This window comes from Takifugu rubripes, chromosome 15 (assembly GCF_901000725.2).
Source record: "Takifugu rubripes chromosome 15, fTakRub1.2, whole genome shotgun sequence".
Lineage (NCBI taxonomy): Eukaryota > Metazoa > Chordata > Actinopteri > Tetraodontiformes > Tetraodontidae > Takifugu > Takifugu rubripes.
The window spans coordinates 8,943,570-8,957,021 of record NC_042299.1 but is presented as its reverse complement, the minus strand read 5'-3'; the positions used below and the strand labels follow the sequence as shown (position 1 = coordinate 8,957,021).

Sequence of the window (13,452 nt, the reverse complement as noted above, 5' to 3'; positions counted from 1 at the left end):
CTGATAAGGCAGCTGTGTTTTCTTAAAATGTGGATAAGTCACAATTAGAGGCAACGTCAGGACGCAGTGGTGTCCAGGTCCTGGCCTCCAGGGGGCGCTGCCACATCCGCTCATCACCGACGTGAACCGGTAAAAATCCAAGGGTCACCAATGTTTGGGATCCAACAAGGTAACTAAATGCATTACCAAACTGCGCATATGACTATATAAATATCCATAACCAGATTGTCGTAGCTACAAATTGGGACTTGTAAATAAAGAAATTACCCGGAATTGAGAATGCTGGAAAGTGATTTTATATTAGCCGCAGTTTTTTTTCATTATGTAGCATATTACTTTAGCTCAACAGAGTTATTTCCTAAATACGGTGCTTCTGCCGTCTAGTGTTCTAGAATCAAAGGGATCCACTGAACCACACGTTAATAAATCGGAAATAAATCAACTTTTAGCAAGCACATGTAGCCTCCCGTCGTTGCGACATTTGGTTTTCGCAGTAGAGACGGTAACACTTTCTCGCTTCTCTCCTTAAGGTTTGTCCCGATTTATTGGAATAGTAGGAATGTAAATGTCGGGCAACCAGGAAGCTCAGGAGGACGAACTGCTTGCTTTGACAAGTATCTATGACGAGGAGGAGTTCCACCGGGCAGAGTCTGCACAGGGGGGCGAGATCCAGCTGTGCCTGGAGCTCCCTGCAGAGTTCCGAGTTGTTGTCAAAGGTAGGCCTGGCAGCGTGCATGCAGCCGTGCACATCAGATTAAAAAAAACTCATAAATTGGTTCGTTTCTGTGTTGCAGGACAGACACAAACCGAGTATAATGTATGCTTCTTGCCTCCGTTGGTGCTCAACTTTGAGCTGCCCGAAGATTACCCGTCTACATCCCCACCGATCTTCACCTTGAGCTCCAAATGGATGTCCGCAGCTCAGGTAGGGGTGTTGATATGGCATATTGATTTTAGTGATTAAAAATGACTCGTGATTTAGGCTTTTTTATTTTTTAGATGAGCCGTCTGTGCAGACGGCTGGATGAGCTGTGGGAGGAGAACCAAGGCTGTGAGATTCTTTTCACCTGGATCCAGTTTCTCAAAGAGGAAACGTTGGACTTTTTGGGCATCGTGTCGCCACTTGAAATCAGCAGAAGAGGAAGTAAAGCAGGTGGCGAACACAGGAATCCCGACCCCGCGGTCACCTGTGAGAACAATTTTCTTAATGAGCAGATAATGCCAGGAGAATTGCTGTTTCCTGTTCGGTGCCTCACAAGCGTCACCTCTGTTTAGCTCTTTCTCAGGGTCCGTGCGAATCCTCCGAGACGACAACTGTCGTGATGAAGGAGAAAACCGAACCCCAGCTCTCCACATCCTCTCAGTTGGACCCGCGCGCCATCCCCCTGCTGGATCCATGCGCTGACCTCCTACCTCAGCTCTTGGACTTTGACGAGGCGCGGCGGCAGAAGGCGTTCGACGCCAAGATTTTCTGTTGCGGGATCTGCTTCGTGGAGAAGCAGGGCTCCGGCTGCCTCTGCTTTAAAGAGTGCCAGCACGTGTACTGCAAGGCCTGCATGACCGAGTATTTCCAAATCCAGATACGCGATGGCAACGTTCAGTGCCTTTACTGTCCTGAGCACAAGTGTACGTCCTTGGCCACACCACTGCAGGTAAGAGAGGGATGTCACAAATATGTAAGTTCCACCTAAAAAAAAGGATTTGTTGACATGCTTTTACCCTCCAGGTGAAACAGCTGGTGGATGAGGATCTGTTTGCCCGCTACGACCGTTTGCTGCTGCAGTCCAGTCTGGACCTCATGGCCGACGTCGTGTACTGTCCCCGCCAGTCCTGTGGCACTGCTGTGATGGTGGAGCCCGACACCACCATGGGCATTTGCTCAGCCTGCCATTACGCTTTCTGCACACTGTGCAAAATGGGCTATCACGGTTTATCCCATTGTAAGATAACTGCAGGTAATGTCAAAAATAAGCCCCACCGAGGTGCACCATAGCTGGTGTTTTACTTTTCAAAGGAAATTTGTGGATTTATTCCCAATTTGCCCCCCTGTGCTGCAGATGAATTGCGGAACCTCAGAGATGAGTACCTGTCATCCACGGCTGAAGGTAAGAAGTTTATGGAGCAACGCTTTGGGAAAAGGGTCATCCAAAAAGCTGTGGAGGAGTCCTACAGCAGAGATTGGCTGAAGGAGAACTGCAAAAATTGTCCCCGCTGTGGAACGAATATACAGGTTCGGCGCCCCCTGCTGGTCAGATAGTAAAACTGTCATGTATGTGTCTCATGATACTGATTTTGCCTGAGCTCCTTCTCTTTCTTTTCTCTAACTTTCTGTAGAAAGTCGACGGCTGCAACAAGATGACGTGTACCTCATGTAAACAATACTTCTGTTGGCTGTGTATGGGCGTACTCAGCCGGCTTAACCCATACAGTCACTTTAACAATGCAAATTCACCCTGCTACAACCAGTAAGGGGCTCACTTTTCTCTGCTGACCCAGTCGTCCGATCATTCACTGAACTTGCTTCTCTGCCTGTTTTAGACTCTTTCACGGCGTGGATCTCGAAGCTGAAGAGGCCTTCTGGAGCGATGAGGAAGACTGACAGCTCGGTGTTGTCCGATTCGTTGAAATGCACTTTATTTCGCACGATCATCAGTAAGCCCACAACAGTGCCACTTCAATCATGTGCTGCCATTTTTTGGGGTTTTTTCCATATAATCATACAACCGTATGAAACATTAAACACCAATTTTTGGTTTGTATTTAATTGAGGCATGCAATATAAAAGACTAATAATGTTGGGTATAAATATCTCACGCTGTCTCGCTGCAAGAGTCTCTAAATTTCCCCTTTTACAGTAGGAAATGTGTAGGTTTTCATTTTGAGGGGCAGAGTTCACACACAGAAGAAATCTGGTTCATGGGCTTTTTGGGAATCCACTTTTGAAATGACCTGTGTCTTCACTGGGTGTCGGAGTGAGGATTGGGAATTTGTCACCCCGACTATATGTAACTGTTTCCCCTCTTTGTTTCTTGGGTGCACAATGAAAACACTGTCAAAAGGAAATGATTTTGCAATGATACGGCAACGTTAACTGAAAAGGTTAGTTCATGGATTTTTAGGTATTTGTGGGTAGGTTGGCTGTTTAAAACCACTCTGGTTATGTATTATTTGGGGTTTTAGATATGGCAAAAACTACCTTCAAACTGTGGTTCTTTTCATATCTGTTGGGACTCAAAGAGCCTATGAAATTACTTTCCTATTCAATGCATGAACACATGCATAATTACATTAACGTCTACAGGTTAGGTCAAATAAATTTTGTGACTGGGCGCTTTTTTGTTCTGTCAGTGTTTTATTTTTTGGATTTGACGAGCGCATCGGCTTCTCACCTAAACCTGTATCAGGGGTGCCGCTCCAGACAGCCCCTTCCACTCACCCCAGAACAACAAACTCCTGAGCTATTTAAATGGGCACATCAGCCAAATGTCCTCAAAAGGTAGCATGTTTCCCCCATGAAGCAAAGCTAACGTATTCCTCACTCTCGGAAAGATGAGGACGGATTGTCGGCCGGGCGTTTTGAAGTATTCTTTGATTGATCTTATTACCTGAATCGTGACCAATATTTACTCGCTGTTCCAGAGGTCGTGCCGCCACAGACACACGAACAATGAAATACTAAAGAAACAAAGGTCGCACGTTTAAGCCTGAGGTTGAAAAGAGACGACAACGTGGTGCGATCCCTTTGGCTAGAGTTGCTGACAGGGGATAACCCTTTAAAACGGCCCCCCCCCTCTCCCGTTCAGCCCACCTGCCCCCCCAGCCGGCCTTTCTCCGCGCAGCTGACCGACGGGCTGAACCGTTACTATGCTCGTAAACACAGCTGCCAGCAGCACCACCTGACCTCCACCAAGGACCTCGACGGACACCACAGCTCGTCCGGCGTTTGAACCTCTGCCCAGAAAAGGTTAGTGAGTTTTGACGGATGGGATGTAGCCAGGGGTCCCTGAGCGCCCGTTGGTGGACGCCGGCCATGTTTTTGCGGACGCGCTGCTGTATCCTCGGTGAAACGTGCCTGCTCTTAAGGTACTAGAAGTGATATTTCATTTTTCTTACATTTGAATGACTTGAGGACTGTTTAATGTATTAAACATCACTAATCACGAACCGCTGGTCTTTACAGGCCTCGTAAAGGGGGTTTTAGCCTGTACATGTCAGCTTTTGGTCCCCACTTTTATACACATAAAATTAACATGCAAAATAAGTTCACAGCAAATAGTTTCTGGTGAATAATGAAGCATCAAGCTGCTGCTAAAACACCTGACACTAAGCAGGTAGTTAATGGTAAATATGAATAGAGGTGAATATGCATTCCTCATGTAAAGTGCTATCAAATCTGTGTGTGTGTGTGAGAGAGAGAGAGAGAAAGAATCCACTGTTGGTGTAAGCAGCTGCTGCAGCTGGGAGAACATCCTGAGCGTGCAGGTTCTCCTTAAGTTCTTGCACAGCGCTCATTATTCGACACTCAACCGGACTCAGGCAGCAGCTCAGTGATGGCGAGGGCCAATGTTTTCAGCTGGGCGAGACTCGAGCCGACGAGGCCCCCAAATCACGCCAAAACTCATCTGACATGACCCAGAGGTCAAAATGATGCTCGTCCAGCAGTGAATAGAAGGATAATTGGGTTTAAAAACCTGAGGACGAGGGAGAACGAGCACATAAAACACAGGTGAGAGAGGGAGCAGACAGGAAGTAACTACCATGAAAACAATGACGGTCCCACACACCAACTTTATTCTTTCCGTCTTCTTAATTTTGCCCATTATATCGTTTTAATTACTACTTGACTGACCTTCCTTGTAAATGACCAATTCCGAACATTTGGACCTGTGCTTATGTTCAGAAAAGACTCCATCATGTTATTTGGTGGCTTCTTAACCTCCTCTAAACAGTTCTATTGTCTTCTTCTACACTGGTTTCCTTTTCAAGTCTTAATGAACACATGAATGTTCTTCGTTGGTAAAGTACGACCTCCAGGGAGATCCCTCACATGTGGTAAACAAGCTGAGTGAACATGTTCCTTCTGTTAGAGGCACATTCTGAGACCCATCCAGCCACAGCTCATCACTGCAGGACCAGGAGAGCAGCCGCGGCGGCCACATCATGATCGAGAGTGACAGAGAGCTGTCGGCCATGGTGCAGGAGCTCTGGGACAACGACGTCAACAGACTCATGCCTGGAAAAGACTACAGGATCTCGCTGCAGGTGTGCAACACAACCGGAGGAAACCGTAGAGACCCTGAGGTTTTACTGGTTTCTCTCGCCTCTGCAGGGCAAAGCCGAAGGCGCGGCCGTCGCCAACGACGACGACAACGACGGAGCGGGGTCTCCTCTGTTTACGTTCGTCGATGAGAACATTTTCAAGAAGGAGACCTTTCTGGGTGAGTGACACTCGCCTCCCCGCCAGCTCCCCTCCAGGGCCTTTTCATCCCCTCATAATCTCCTTATGAAGAACAGCGACAGGCTGCGTGAACCCGGATCAGGCCGAGGTCACTGGATGATGCTGACCTACAAAAGCCGCCCATGCTGTGTCTTAGTTGTGGCCAAAAGTTATGCAATAGGTGCCAGTTTTAAAGTGGATGTTTGTCCGCGGTTTCTTGCATCATGATGACGCCCAGTTATCCCACTAAACGAAATGGCCCTTCCTCCTCCTCCACAGCCTTTATTTCCTTATTGGATAACTACGAAAGTGACACCGGTGAGCCAGAAATTGTAACCCCCGAGGAGGTGGCGGAGAACCACAAATTCCTCGACTCCATCATTCAGACCGAGACTATGAAGGTAAAATAATCCCCCAAAAAAACTGCCAAAACTCTGCAGAAATTTCTTTTTTTTTTTGTGTGAAATGTGGCTATAAATCTTTGCGGTGACGCGTTCAGGCTGGACCAGATCCCCTGAGACACGTCCGGCGAGGCCTTAAACTTTACCGGATCTCCCGTTTGTTCGGCAGATAGCTCATAAATACCTGGTGGAGAAGCATCTCTCGCCGGCAGACGAGACGCAGTTCAAAGAGCAGCTGTACAGGATTTGGTTTGAACTTTATGCCAGGAGAGGATCCAGCAGGTGGGTGGAATCTGGACCAGCAGTGCCAGACAGTACCGTCCTGGCTGTGGCAGCAGCAGCGCGGGAGGGGGGGCTCTGTCAAAGACAGATAAAACAGACATTTGCTGTTTCCCACCAGGCCAGATTCTTCAGGTTTCGAGCACGTGTTTGTCGGAGAGACGAGGGGACGACGGACCGTCATCGGATTTCACAACTGGATCCAGCTCTACCTGCAGGAGAAGCTGGGACACATCGACTACAAAGGCTACAGCGTTAATGCAAATTCCCCCCAGGTATGACGGGTTTCTCATTTTAAAGGAGCGAAACAGAACGGAACAAGAACAGACAGTATTTTTGTGACGTAAACAGGTGGAGTGGAGCTCTAATTGCATATTATTTCAGGTTTAATTGCATGTTATGTACAAAAATCAAGCATTGACTAGGCCAAACAAGAAGCAGGCCTTTCTTTTAGCACTTGCCGTTGCTCATTTTCTCTCTCCTGCCAGCCTGATGAGAACAAACACATCCTGGCGCTACAGTTCAGCTGGAAGAACGGCATAAAGCCCAAGGGAAGCATCTTCATCGGTGTCAGCCCCGAGTTCGAGTTTGCCCTCTACACCCTCTGTTTCCTCACCTCGCCCAACGAGCGTGTCAGAATCCAGTTCAGTTTTTACCACGTGGAGATTGTTTGCCACCACTACAACCAAAAGCACATCGGCACCACATACCCCGTGTTGCTAAAGTACCAAAAGCAGGATTAACCTGGCAAGACCAGTTTGAGACCTGAACTCTAACTGGTCTTGAGCTCACACACAAAGTGTCACAGGTATTGTTGCTGTCTTTTTATTTTAGATAAAGATACAATAAAACCTTACAAGACTAATATTGGTGATTTCTTTCCTTCTTGTATGATAATTCATGCTTAGATAAGGAACAGGACACACATTAATAGGAAACACCACTGATGGGGACAAAATTTGAGAGAAAAAAAATCATCAACATTTTTTAAAGCCTATAATATACACGTTGTCGACAGAAAGTTTGTTTTAATATGTGTGGATGATTAAAGTGGTAGATTGCTTGTAGTTCTTTTGTGAGGTTTCATTTCTGGACCGCGTAATTCCACCTTATTTCAAAGGGCGGCAGTAGAGAGTTTGTTATGGGCGATGACGTCAATCGCTTGACGGAAAAATATTTATCAATTTTCAGCCAGGAAGAAGAAACGGACCGGATACCTTTCACAATAAAAGCACTGGATATCTAATTCTAAAGTTCATTAACTACATACTTGTCGTTCTAAAGACAAACAAGCACGTTTTATTTATTCATACATAAACACGACCTATTATAAGTAAGCCATTCAATTATATAAATTTCTTATTAAAGAAACCCTCACCGGAAGCAGATACGAGTGAGGTACCTTGACAGCTGTGAGAACGCAGGGCAGAGGTTTCCATTACGGCGAGGCTTGAGTTTAGTGCCAGAACGATTATATAATTTTATTTTCGTCGGGTATTTCGGCTTGAACCTTCTCTGACGTTGTTTTGTAGCCGTTCAAGCCAGAATGGCCGAAACGAACACCCGATATCAGCAGGTATGCGAACGTTCTCAGCCATTAGCTAAGACCTAAAGGATTGTAACAAACGCTAAGCTCAGTGGAGCTAGCGCAGACTTTACAGCCACCGTGAGCGACTTTTGTGCTGTAAACGACCGTGTTTGTTTTACAAAGCTGATTGTTGAGTAGTTTTCACAAATATGTTCCGTGTTTCTAATCGTTCGACGCTACCTTTAACTGCGCGGCTACTAGCTAACCTTTGCTAACAACCCCCGATTAGCATCCATTGGAAAGAGAAAGACGAAGGTTGGGCTCAGACTTTAAAGTCTCTCCATCATTTTGCGTCAGCCACGCTAATATCGATGTATAAATAATATTTTAAAACGAAACCCATAAAACGACGTAGTAATATAAGCTTGTATTTATTTCACGCCTCCTGCTGTGACCCACATGGGAAACGCGACGCTTCCTCATCTCGAAGCATCCGTCGTCACCCTTTTGACAGCCACCAGCTTTCTGAAGTGGTTTGTTTCCCCCGACAGCTGTCCAATGAAGAGGACCCCCCCGAAGGGACTCCACAGGTAGCAGCGGATGCCCCCCCTCCCTACAGCAGCCTGACAGTGGGCGGTGATGGTGAGACCCCCCACCCCCTCATCCACATGTGCTCTCTCACATCTGTCTCCAGCCTGCTTCTTTTTTCCCACATTGCTGTGTCTAAAAGTGCTTTAACCACCTCTGAAAGAGCAAAAGAAGACGGGGGGGGGGGGCATGCTTCGCCAGCCGGACGCTGACGTTCAGAGCTTCCACTTCCAGAAATGCTTCCGTTACTCGACACGGTTGGTGTCGTCATCTGCCCTTGCATTTGAAACTTGTTTCTTCTGCAGCCTTCTTCGACTATAAGGACGAGGGGGCTTTCCCCAAGCCTCCCTCCTACAACGTTGCGGCCACTCTACCCTCCTATGATGAAGCAGAAAGAAGCAAGGCAGAGACTGCTGTTCCCCTGGTAACTGGAAGAGTGAGTGTCTGGCTCTTTCCCTTTTTTGGCTGCTTCAGTTCTGCACAGCCTGCTCACACACACTCACACACACACAGAATCCACTGTGTACCTGCAGGGGAGGAAGTGCTCATCATTCTTGATGGAAACTTTTGTTTGTCATGATCTGAGCGTGTGTCACCCTCTGAACTGTTGTCAGCCTCAGCTGCCGGGTTGAACAACTAAAAACCTTCAGTATGACACGCGTTAATAGCATATTTGCTGATGGAATTTCCCATTATTATCATATTGTTGACGGTTTCTTTTTGTAGTTATATCCTGTAGCAATGCAAATAGACTTCAGGTTTGCAGTGGCCACCGGTTCTAACCTCACTGAGTTGAAGCCGCCACCCAACCTTGGGTCCAGCGGGTTAAATGAGCAGAGTGGAATGTGAATCGGGCACCTCTGTGGCAAAGGCAGCTTTTTCAAATCATTTTACCAATTGTCTCACTTCCTGTTTGCGCGATCGAGTGCAACGCGGCGCTGCCTTCAGATCAGCAGCAGCACACACCCGCACCGCTCCGCCACACCTGCTCCCATGTGCTGTACGTAGCGTCCCGAATGTCACCTGTGACCTCCGGAGCGGAGTGTGCGGCCCTGTTTGACTGTCGCTGTTGTGTTTTCTCTGCTACACACTGCCCGTGCTCAGCAGCAGCAGCAGCAGCCGCAGCCTCAGCACAGGGAACGCCTGGAGACTTTTGATGATATAATTCGCAGTTCTTTTGAGGTAACTAGAGGGAAATGTGTGTGTTTGGGGGGGGTGTAGATGACAGGAAGTGTATCTGTGAAAGTACAGATGTAGAGTGAGTGATGTCTTCAGTTCCCCACCCTTCTTCTGTGTGTGTGTGTGTGTGTGTGTGTGTGTGTGTGTGTGTGTGTGTGTGTGTGTGTGTGTGTGTGTGTCTCATTAGAGAGTTGAACGTCCTCCAGGTTCTCCTCACGTCCCACACTGAACTGAATAGAACGTGCAGAACCCACAGGCGTGGATGTTAACCGGGCTTGCTGTGTCGTGATGCTTCCATGGTCCTTTTATTGTTGTGATCTGTGTATTTGTCAGTGAAGCTGGGTTTCCGCTGCTTTCCAGCGCTTCGTCTCTTCTTTCTGCGGCCTTCGCATCAAATCTCGCGCCCGGTTCTGACTGGTGACCAGTTTTGGTTTTAGTCGTCTCCGTGAAGCTCTGGAAAGCATCTCCTCAGTATTCCCGTGGCGAAACGAACCCGGTTGCCGTTGGTTTCCTTCTGATTTCTCCTTCTGCCGTCGCGTCTCTTCCAGGACGAGGACTTTGTGACCAGAGACGACTTTGAGGACGTGGACCAGCTGAGGATAGGGAACGACGGCATCTTCATGCTGACCTTTTTCAGTGAGTTTCCTGAATCCACTCGCCTCCATTTCTCCGATGCATCAGATGAAGCCACCGTCTTCTCTCCCCAGTGGCGTTCCTCTTCAACTGGATCGGCTTCTTCCTCTCCTTCTGTCTGACCACCTCGGCTGCGGGCCGCTACGGGGCCATCTCGGGCTTCGGCCTCTCCCTCATCAAATGGGTCCTCATAGTTAGGGTACGCACATATTTTATTGCTTTTTAGACGCCAGCACCTGTTTAACCCGCCACGTTTGGTGTGTTTTCAGTTCTCCACATACTTTCCGGGTTACTTTGATGGACAGTACTGGCTGTGGTGGGTCTTCCTGGTGCTGGGTAAGTACTCCAAAATCCTGGATAAGTGTTGATTTAGCCGGATTTGAAAGTGGTTCCTTTATTATTTTCCCACTTCTCAGGCTTCTTGTTATTCCTGCGAGGTTTCATCAACTATGCCAGAATCCGCAAGATGGCTGACACCTTGTCCACGCTGCCCCGCACTCGAGTCCTCTTCATCTATTAAACCCGCCATTCCGGGTCATACAGTCGGAAGAGTGGGAGCAGAAGAGGCCTCGCTCGATTCGACATCTTCTCAACAAATACTTGGTGTGAAACAGTGAATGAAATCTGTAAAAAAACAAAACTCATTGATCGTTAGTGATGGGCTGTCAGGTATTATTCACATTTCTCAAGCGTGTGGGGTATAAATGGATGCCTTATTTGGTGGTGTTTTATTTTTTTTTTAAACGTCAGTAGTAGCATGCGCTTATTCCTGCCACCAGAGGGCAGCATTGTGCTTCGTCATAACTTCTATCTGTTGAAATCATAGGTACAGCGGGGCGGGTGCAGTGGTTTAGGTTTATTTACACTGGAAAAGTAAGCTATCACAGAGTTAATTTAACATTATTTTAACCCATTCGACCAGTCATCTTTGAGCTGTTGTGCGGATCGTAAAAAAAAACAAAAAAAACGCTGGCAAGTCTTTAGAAGTTTAGGGGCCAAAGAAATAAAGGACCACATTTATTTTTTTCTCTCATGATTTTAGTAATATCTCATTAATCTGAAGTGTGTTTCGACATGTGTTCACGGGGAAGCGGGGGCGGAGAAATGTAATAGTCTGTCACTGGATTCAGACGTGCTGTTTGGGTTAATTAAATTATTCCAACAAATGGTTTCAGTCCGACATGATTTGGAATCCACGTCCTTTGCATTAGAGGGAATAAGAGAGGTCTGTTTTCATTTAGACCTCTGGGTTATTACATTTTACATGTTACGGGGCTGCCTTTCGGTTATTCCGCGCAAGAGCGCTGCGGTGAAGTTGCTCTCATTAAGCTTGTGAGTTTCCACCTCCTCTCAGCTGGCTCACCGCAGCAACTTGGAATTATCCGGCGACCTGTCATATAGGCCAGCGGAGACCAGTCGGGAGCTATTTCTGTTCCCGCTGGATGTTATTACATGCGCTCATTTCCAGGCAGGTAGAAGATTTGCACCAAAAACCTGAACTTGGAACAATCTGACCTTCAGGAGCTGAATCATTGGGTGGATCTTCACACCTTTCACTCCGTCAGCGTCACGCTAAATCAGATTTATTGACATTGTTGGTCCAACTACAAATTCATGTTTAATTAGAGAAACGGTCTTAGGATCACAGCGCACTGATAAGAGCTGATCCGGAAATGGCTGCATTTTTTTTTTGGAACTGGCACCACTCAGAAGTTGCACTGGCAGTAGAAAAGGTTAAAGGTCACCGCGCCACCTCGGGTCAACAAACCCAATTTCGCTCCGGCGGGGTCACCCGAGTGCAGGTGTTCGTGCTGTCCAGATGTGGCCCGTGAAATATCTGCGCCGTGCCAAGAGCTGTCTGGGCCTTGTCAGCTGCCCTCGATTTACACAGGCGGAAGTATTTCTTGGAGGGATTGATGGGAATAACATGTCCCGGCCAAGTGCTCGCATGTTTAAGCTATCAAAAGATAAGAGGAGAACTTTTTTCTCCCTTTATTTTGGAGAGAGAGAAAAGATCTGCTTTGCTTTTCTGGTTTTTGTTGAAATTATTTGGCTTCTTGGGCTTTTTTAAACCTTTGGAAAACAAGCGTTTATTAGACGGGTTTGTTTTTAAGACCGCGGCCGGTTTAACGTCTGCGTCGGTGTTGAGAATCAAGGGAGCCTCTGCAGGTTCCAGCTGCACGTGAGGCCCGAAAACTGCACCGGTGTCGGTCCATTTGGGAGCGAGGGAGCGCCCAAGTTTCGAGCCTCCTCCTCGTTCCTCGGAGACTTACGCTTCAGCTGCTGGGGAGGAGGAAAAGGTTTGACTTTAAGATCAAATGAGATCATCCATTCTGGCCAAAGGGATGGAGAAGGAGGCCCTTATCAAATGTGACTCGTGCACGGTTGCAGGTCCAGCTGTGGGGGAGGGGGGGTGTCCCAGTTCCCAGTTCCCATCAGCCGGGACAGAAGCGCAGTCCTGCTGTCGGCCCGATGGGAGGTTCCCCAGGATGTGGAGAGGATGTGGGTAGAATCCAAATGATATGTCCTCCGTCTGTGTGTGATTGGGACGTGGGGGGGTGTGGGGGGTGTTATCATTGATGTGTGAGTCATCCTGACCCCCCTCCACCGCCACCACCACCGCTCTCCCCCCGCCCTTCGGGTGGCGCGCGTGTGCATCCTGATGGGAGATTTGAGTTGGGGCAGTGTGGAAAAATCTACATTTGAAGTCACAAAACTGACGCCGCGCGCGTGCTGCAGTGCACGGCGTGAGCGTGCACGCCTTGTGAGGCTGGTAAAGCGGCGGTGAGTCATCCGCAGGCCTGTTACCATGGGTCACGCGCAGCAGGTACCCCACATCCCCATGCAATCCTCCTTTTTTATATCCCAATCCCACCTCTCTTCCTTCTCCTCCTCTTCCTCCTCCAACTCCTTCTCCTCCCCCTCTCTTTCCTCTCTGACTCACAGATGACTCCCACCCCTGTGACATCACTGCCCCCCCCCAACACTGTTGTGGTGAATCACACTGTACGTTGAGACTCCTTCCACCGAACGGCGGGGGCAACATTTATGAATGTCGCCCGTTCATTCATAAATTCAGACCCGGTCCGATCGTCTCGATCCGTCGCATCCGTGCCGTGATGGTGTGTGTGTGTGTGTGTGTGTGTGTGTGGGGGGGGGGGGGGGGGGGGGGGGGTCATTTCATGCACGCCTACCGTCTTTCCATCAGCAAACATGCAACACAAATCAAGATCAAGCTTAAAAATGCAGGGATCTATAAATAATCTAATAGTTCCAGTATATGATGTATAAGTGACTCATGTAGGCAATCATTCAAAATAGCCTGATTAATGGGTAATGGCCAGTAACCAGGTTAACACCAGTACTTGGCTCATGCTAACCCTCTCCTCTACCCAGCCTGGGTGAAG

The 13,452-nt window shown here is 48.0% G+C and overlaps 3 protein-coding genes across 7 annotated transcripts; all 3 read left to right on the top strand.

Annotated features, from left to right (window-relative positions):
* Positions 1 to 62: 62 nt before the first annotated feature.
* rnf14 (ring finger protein 14) lies at positions 63 to 3,333 on the top strand. Its single transcript, XM_011611291.2, has 9 exons — positions 63 to 169; positions 531 to 716; positions 795 to 925; positions 1,000 to 1,189; positions 1,276 to 1,652; positions 1,727 to 1,955; positions 2,058 to 2,230; positions 2,335 to 2,465; positions 2,539 to 3,333. The coding sequence occupies exons 2-9, from the start codon at positions 566 to 568 to the stop codon at positions 2,597 to 2,599; spliced, it is 1,443 nt and encodes a 480-aa protein (XP_011609593.1). The 5' UTR covers positions 63 to 169; positions 531 to 565; the 3' UTR covers positions 2,600 to 3,333.
* A 474-nt stretch (positions 3,334 to 3,807) lies between these two features.
* endou2 (endonuclease, polyU-specific 2) lies at positions 3,808 to 6,982 on the top strand. The gene is made up of 7 exons (XM_011611320.2): positions 3,808 to 3,964; positions 5,088 to 5,262; positions 5,330 to 5,438; positions 5,717 to 5,838; positions 6,008 to 6,120; positions 6,239 to 6,392; positions 6,606 to 6,982. Exons 2-7 carry the CDS (start codon positions 5,161 to 5,163, stop codon positions 6,858 to 6,860), a joined length of 855 nt encoding a protein of 284 aa, XP_011609622.1. The 5' UTR covers positions 3,808 to 3,964; positions 5,088 to 5,160; the 3' UTR covers positions 6,861 to 6,982.
* Positions 6,983 to 7,502: 520 nt separating this feature from the next.
* On the top strand, positions 7,503 to 11,215 carry LOC101077196 (NEDD4 family-interacting protein 1-like). Of its 5 annotated transcripts, none has more exons than XM_029848029.1 (8): positions 7,503 to 7,693; positions 8,197 to 8,287; positions 8,539 to 8,669; positions 9,344 to 9,415; positions 9,961 to 10,048; positions 10,120 to 10,244; positions 10,315 to 10,381; positions 10,462 to 11,215. In XM_029848029.1, exons 1-8 carry the CDS (start codon positions 7,664 to 7,666, stop codon positions 10,563 to 10,565), a joined length of 708 nt encoding a protein of 235 aa, XP_029703889.1. In that variant the 5' UTR covers positions 7,503 to 7,663; the 3' UTR covers positions 10,566 to 11,215. The 5 variants fall into 5 exon arrangements, with proteins under 5 accessions (XP_029703889.1, XP_029703888.1, XP_029703887.1 ...); XM_029848028.1 differs by having other exon boundaries at positions 9,341 to 9,415; XM_029848027.1 differs by having other exon boundaries at positions 9,338 to 9,415.
* The last annotated feature ends 2,237 nt before the right edge of the window (positions 11,216 to 13,452 follow it).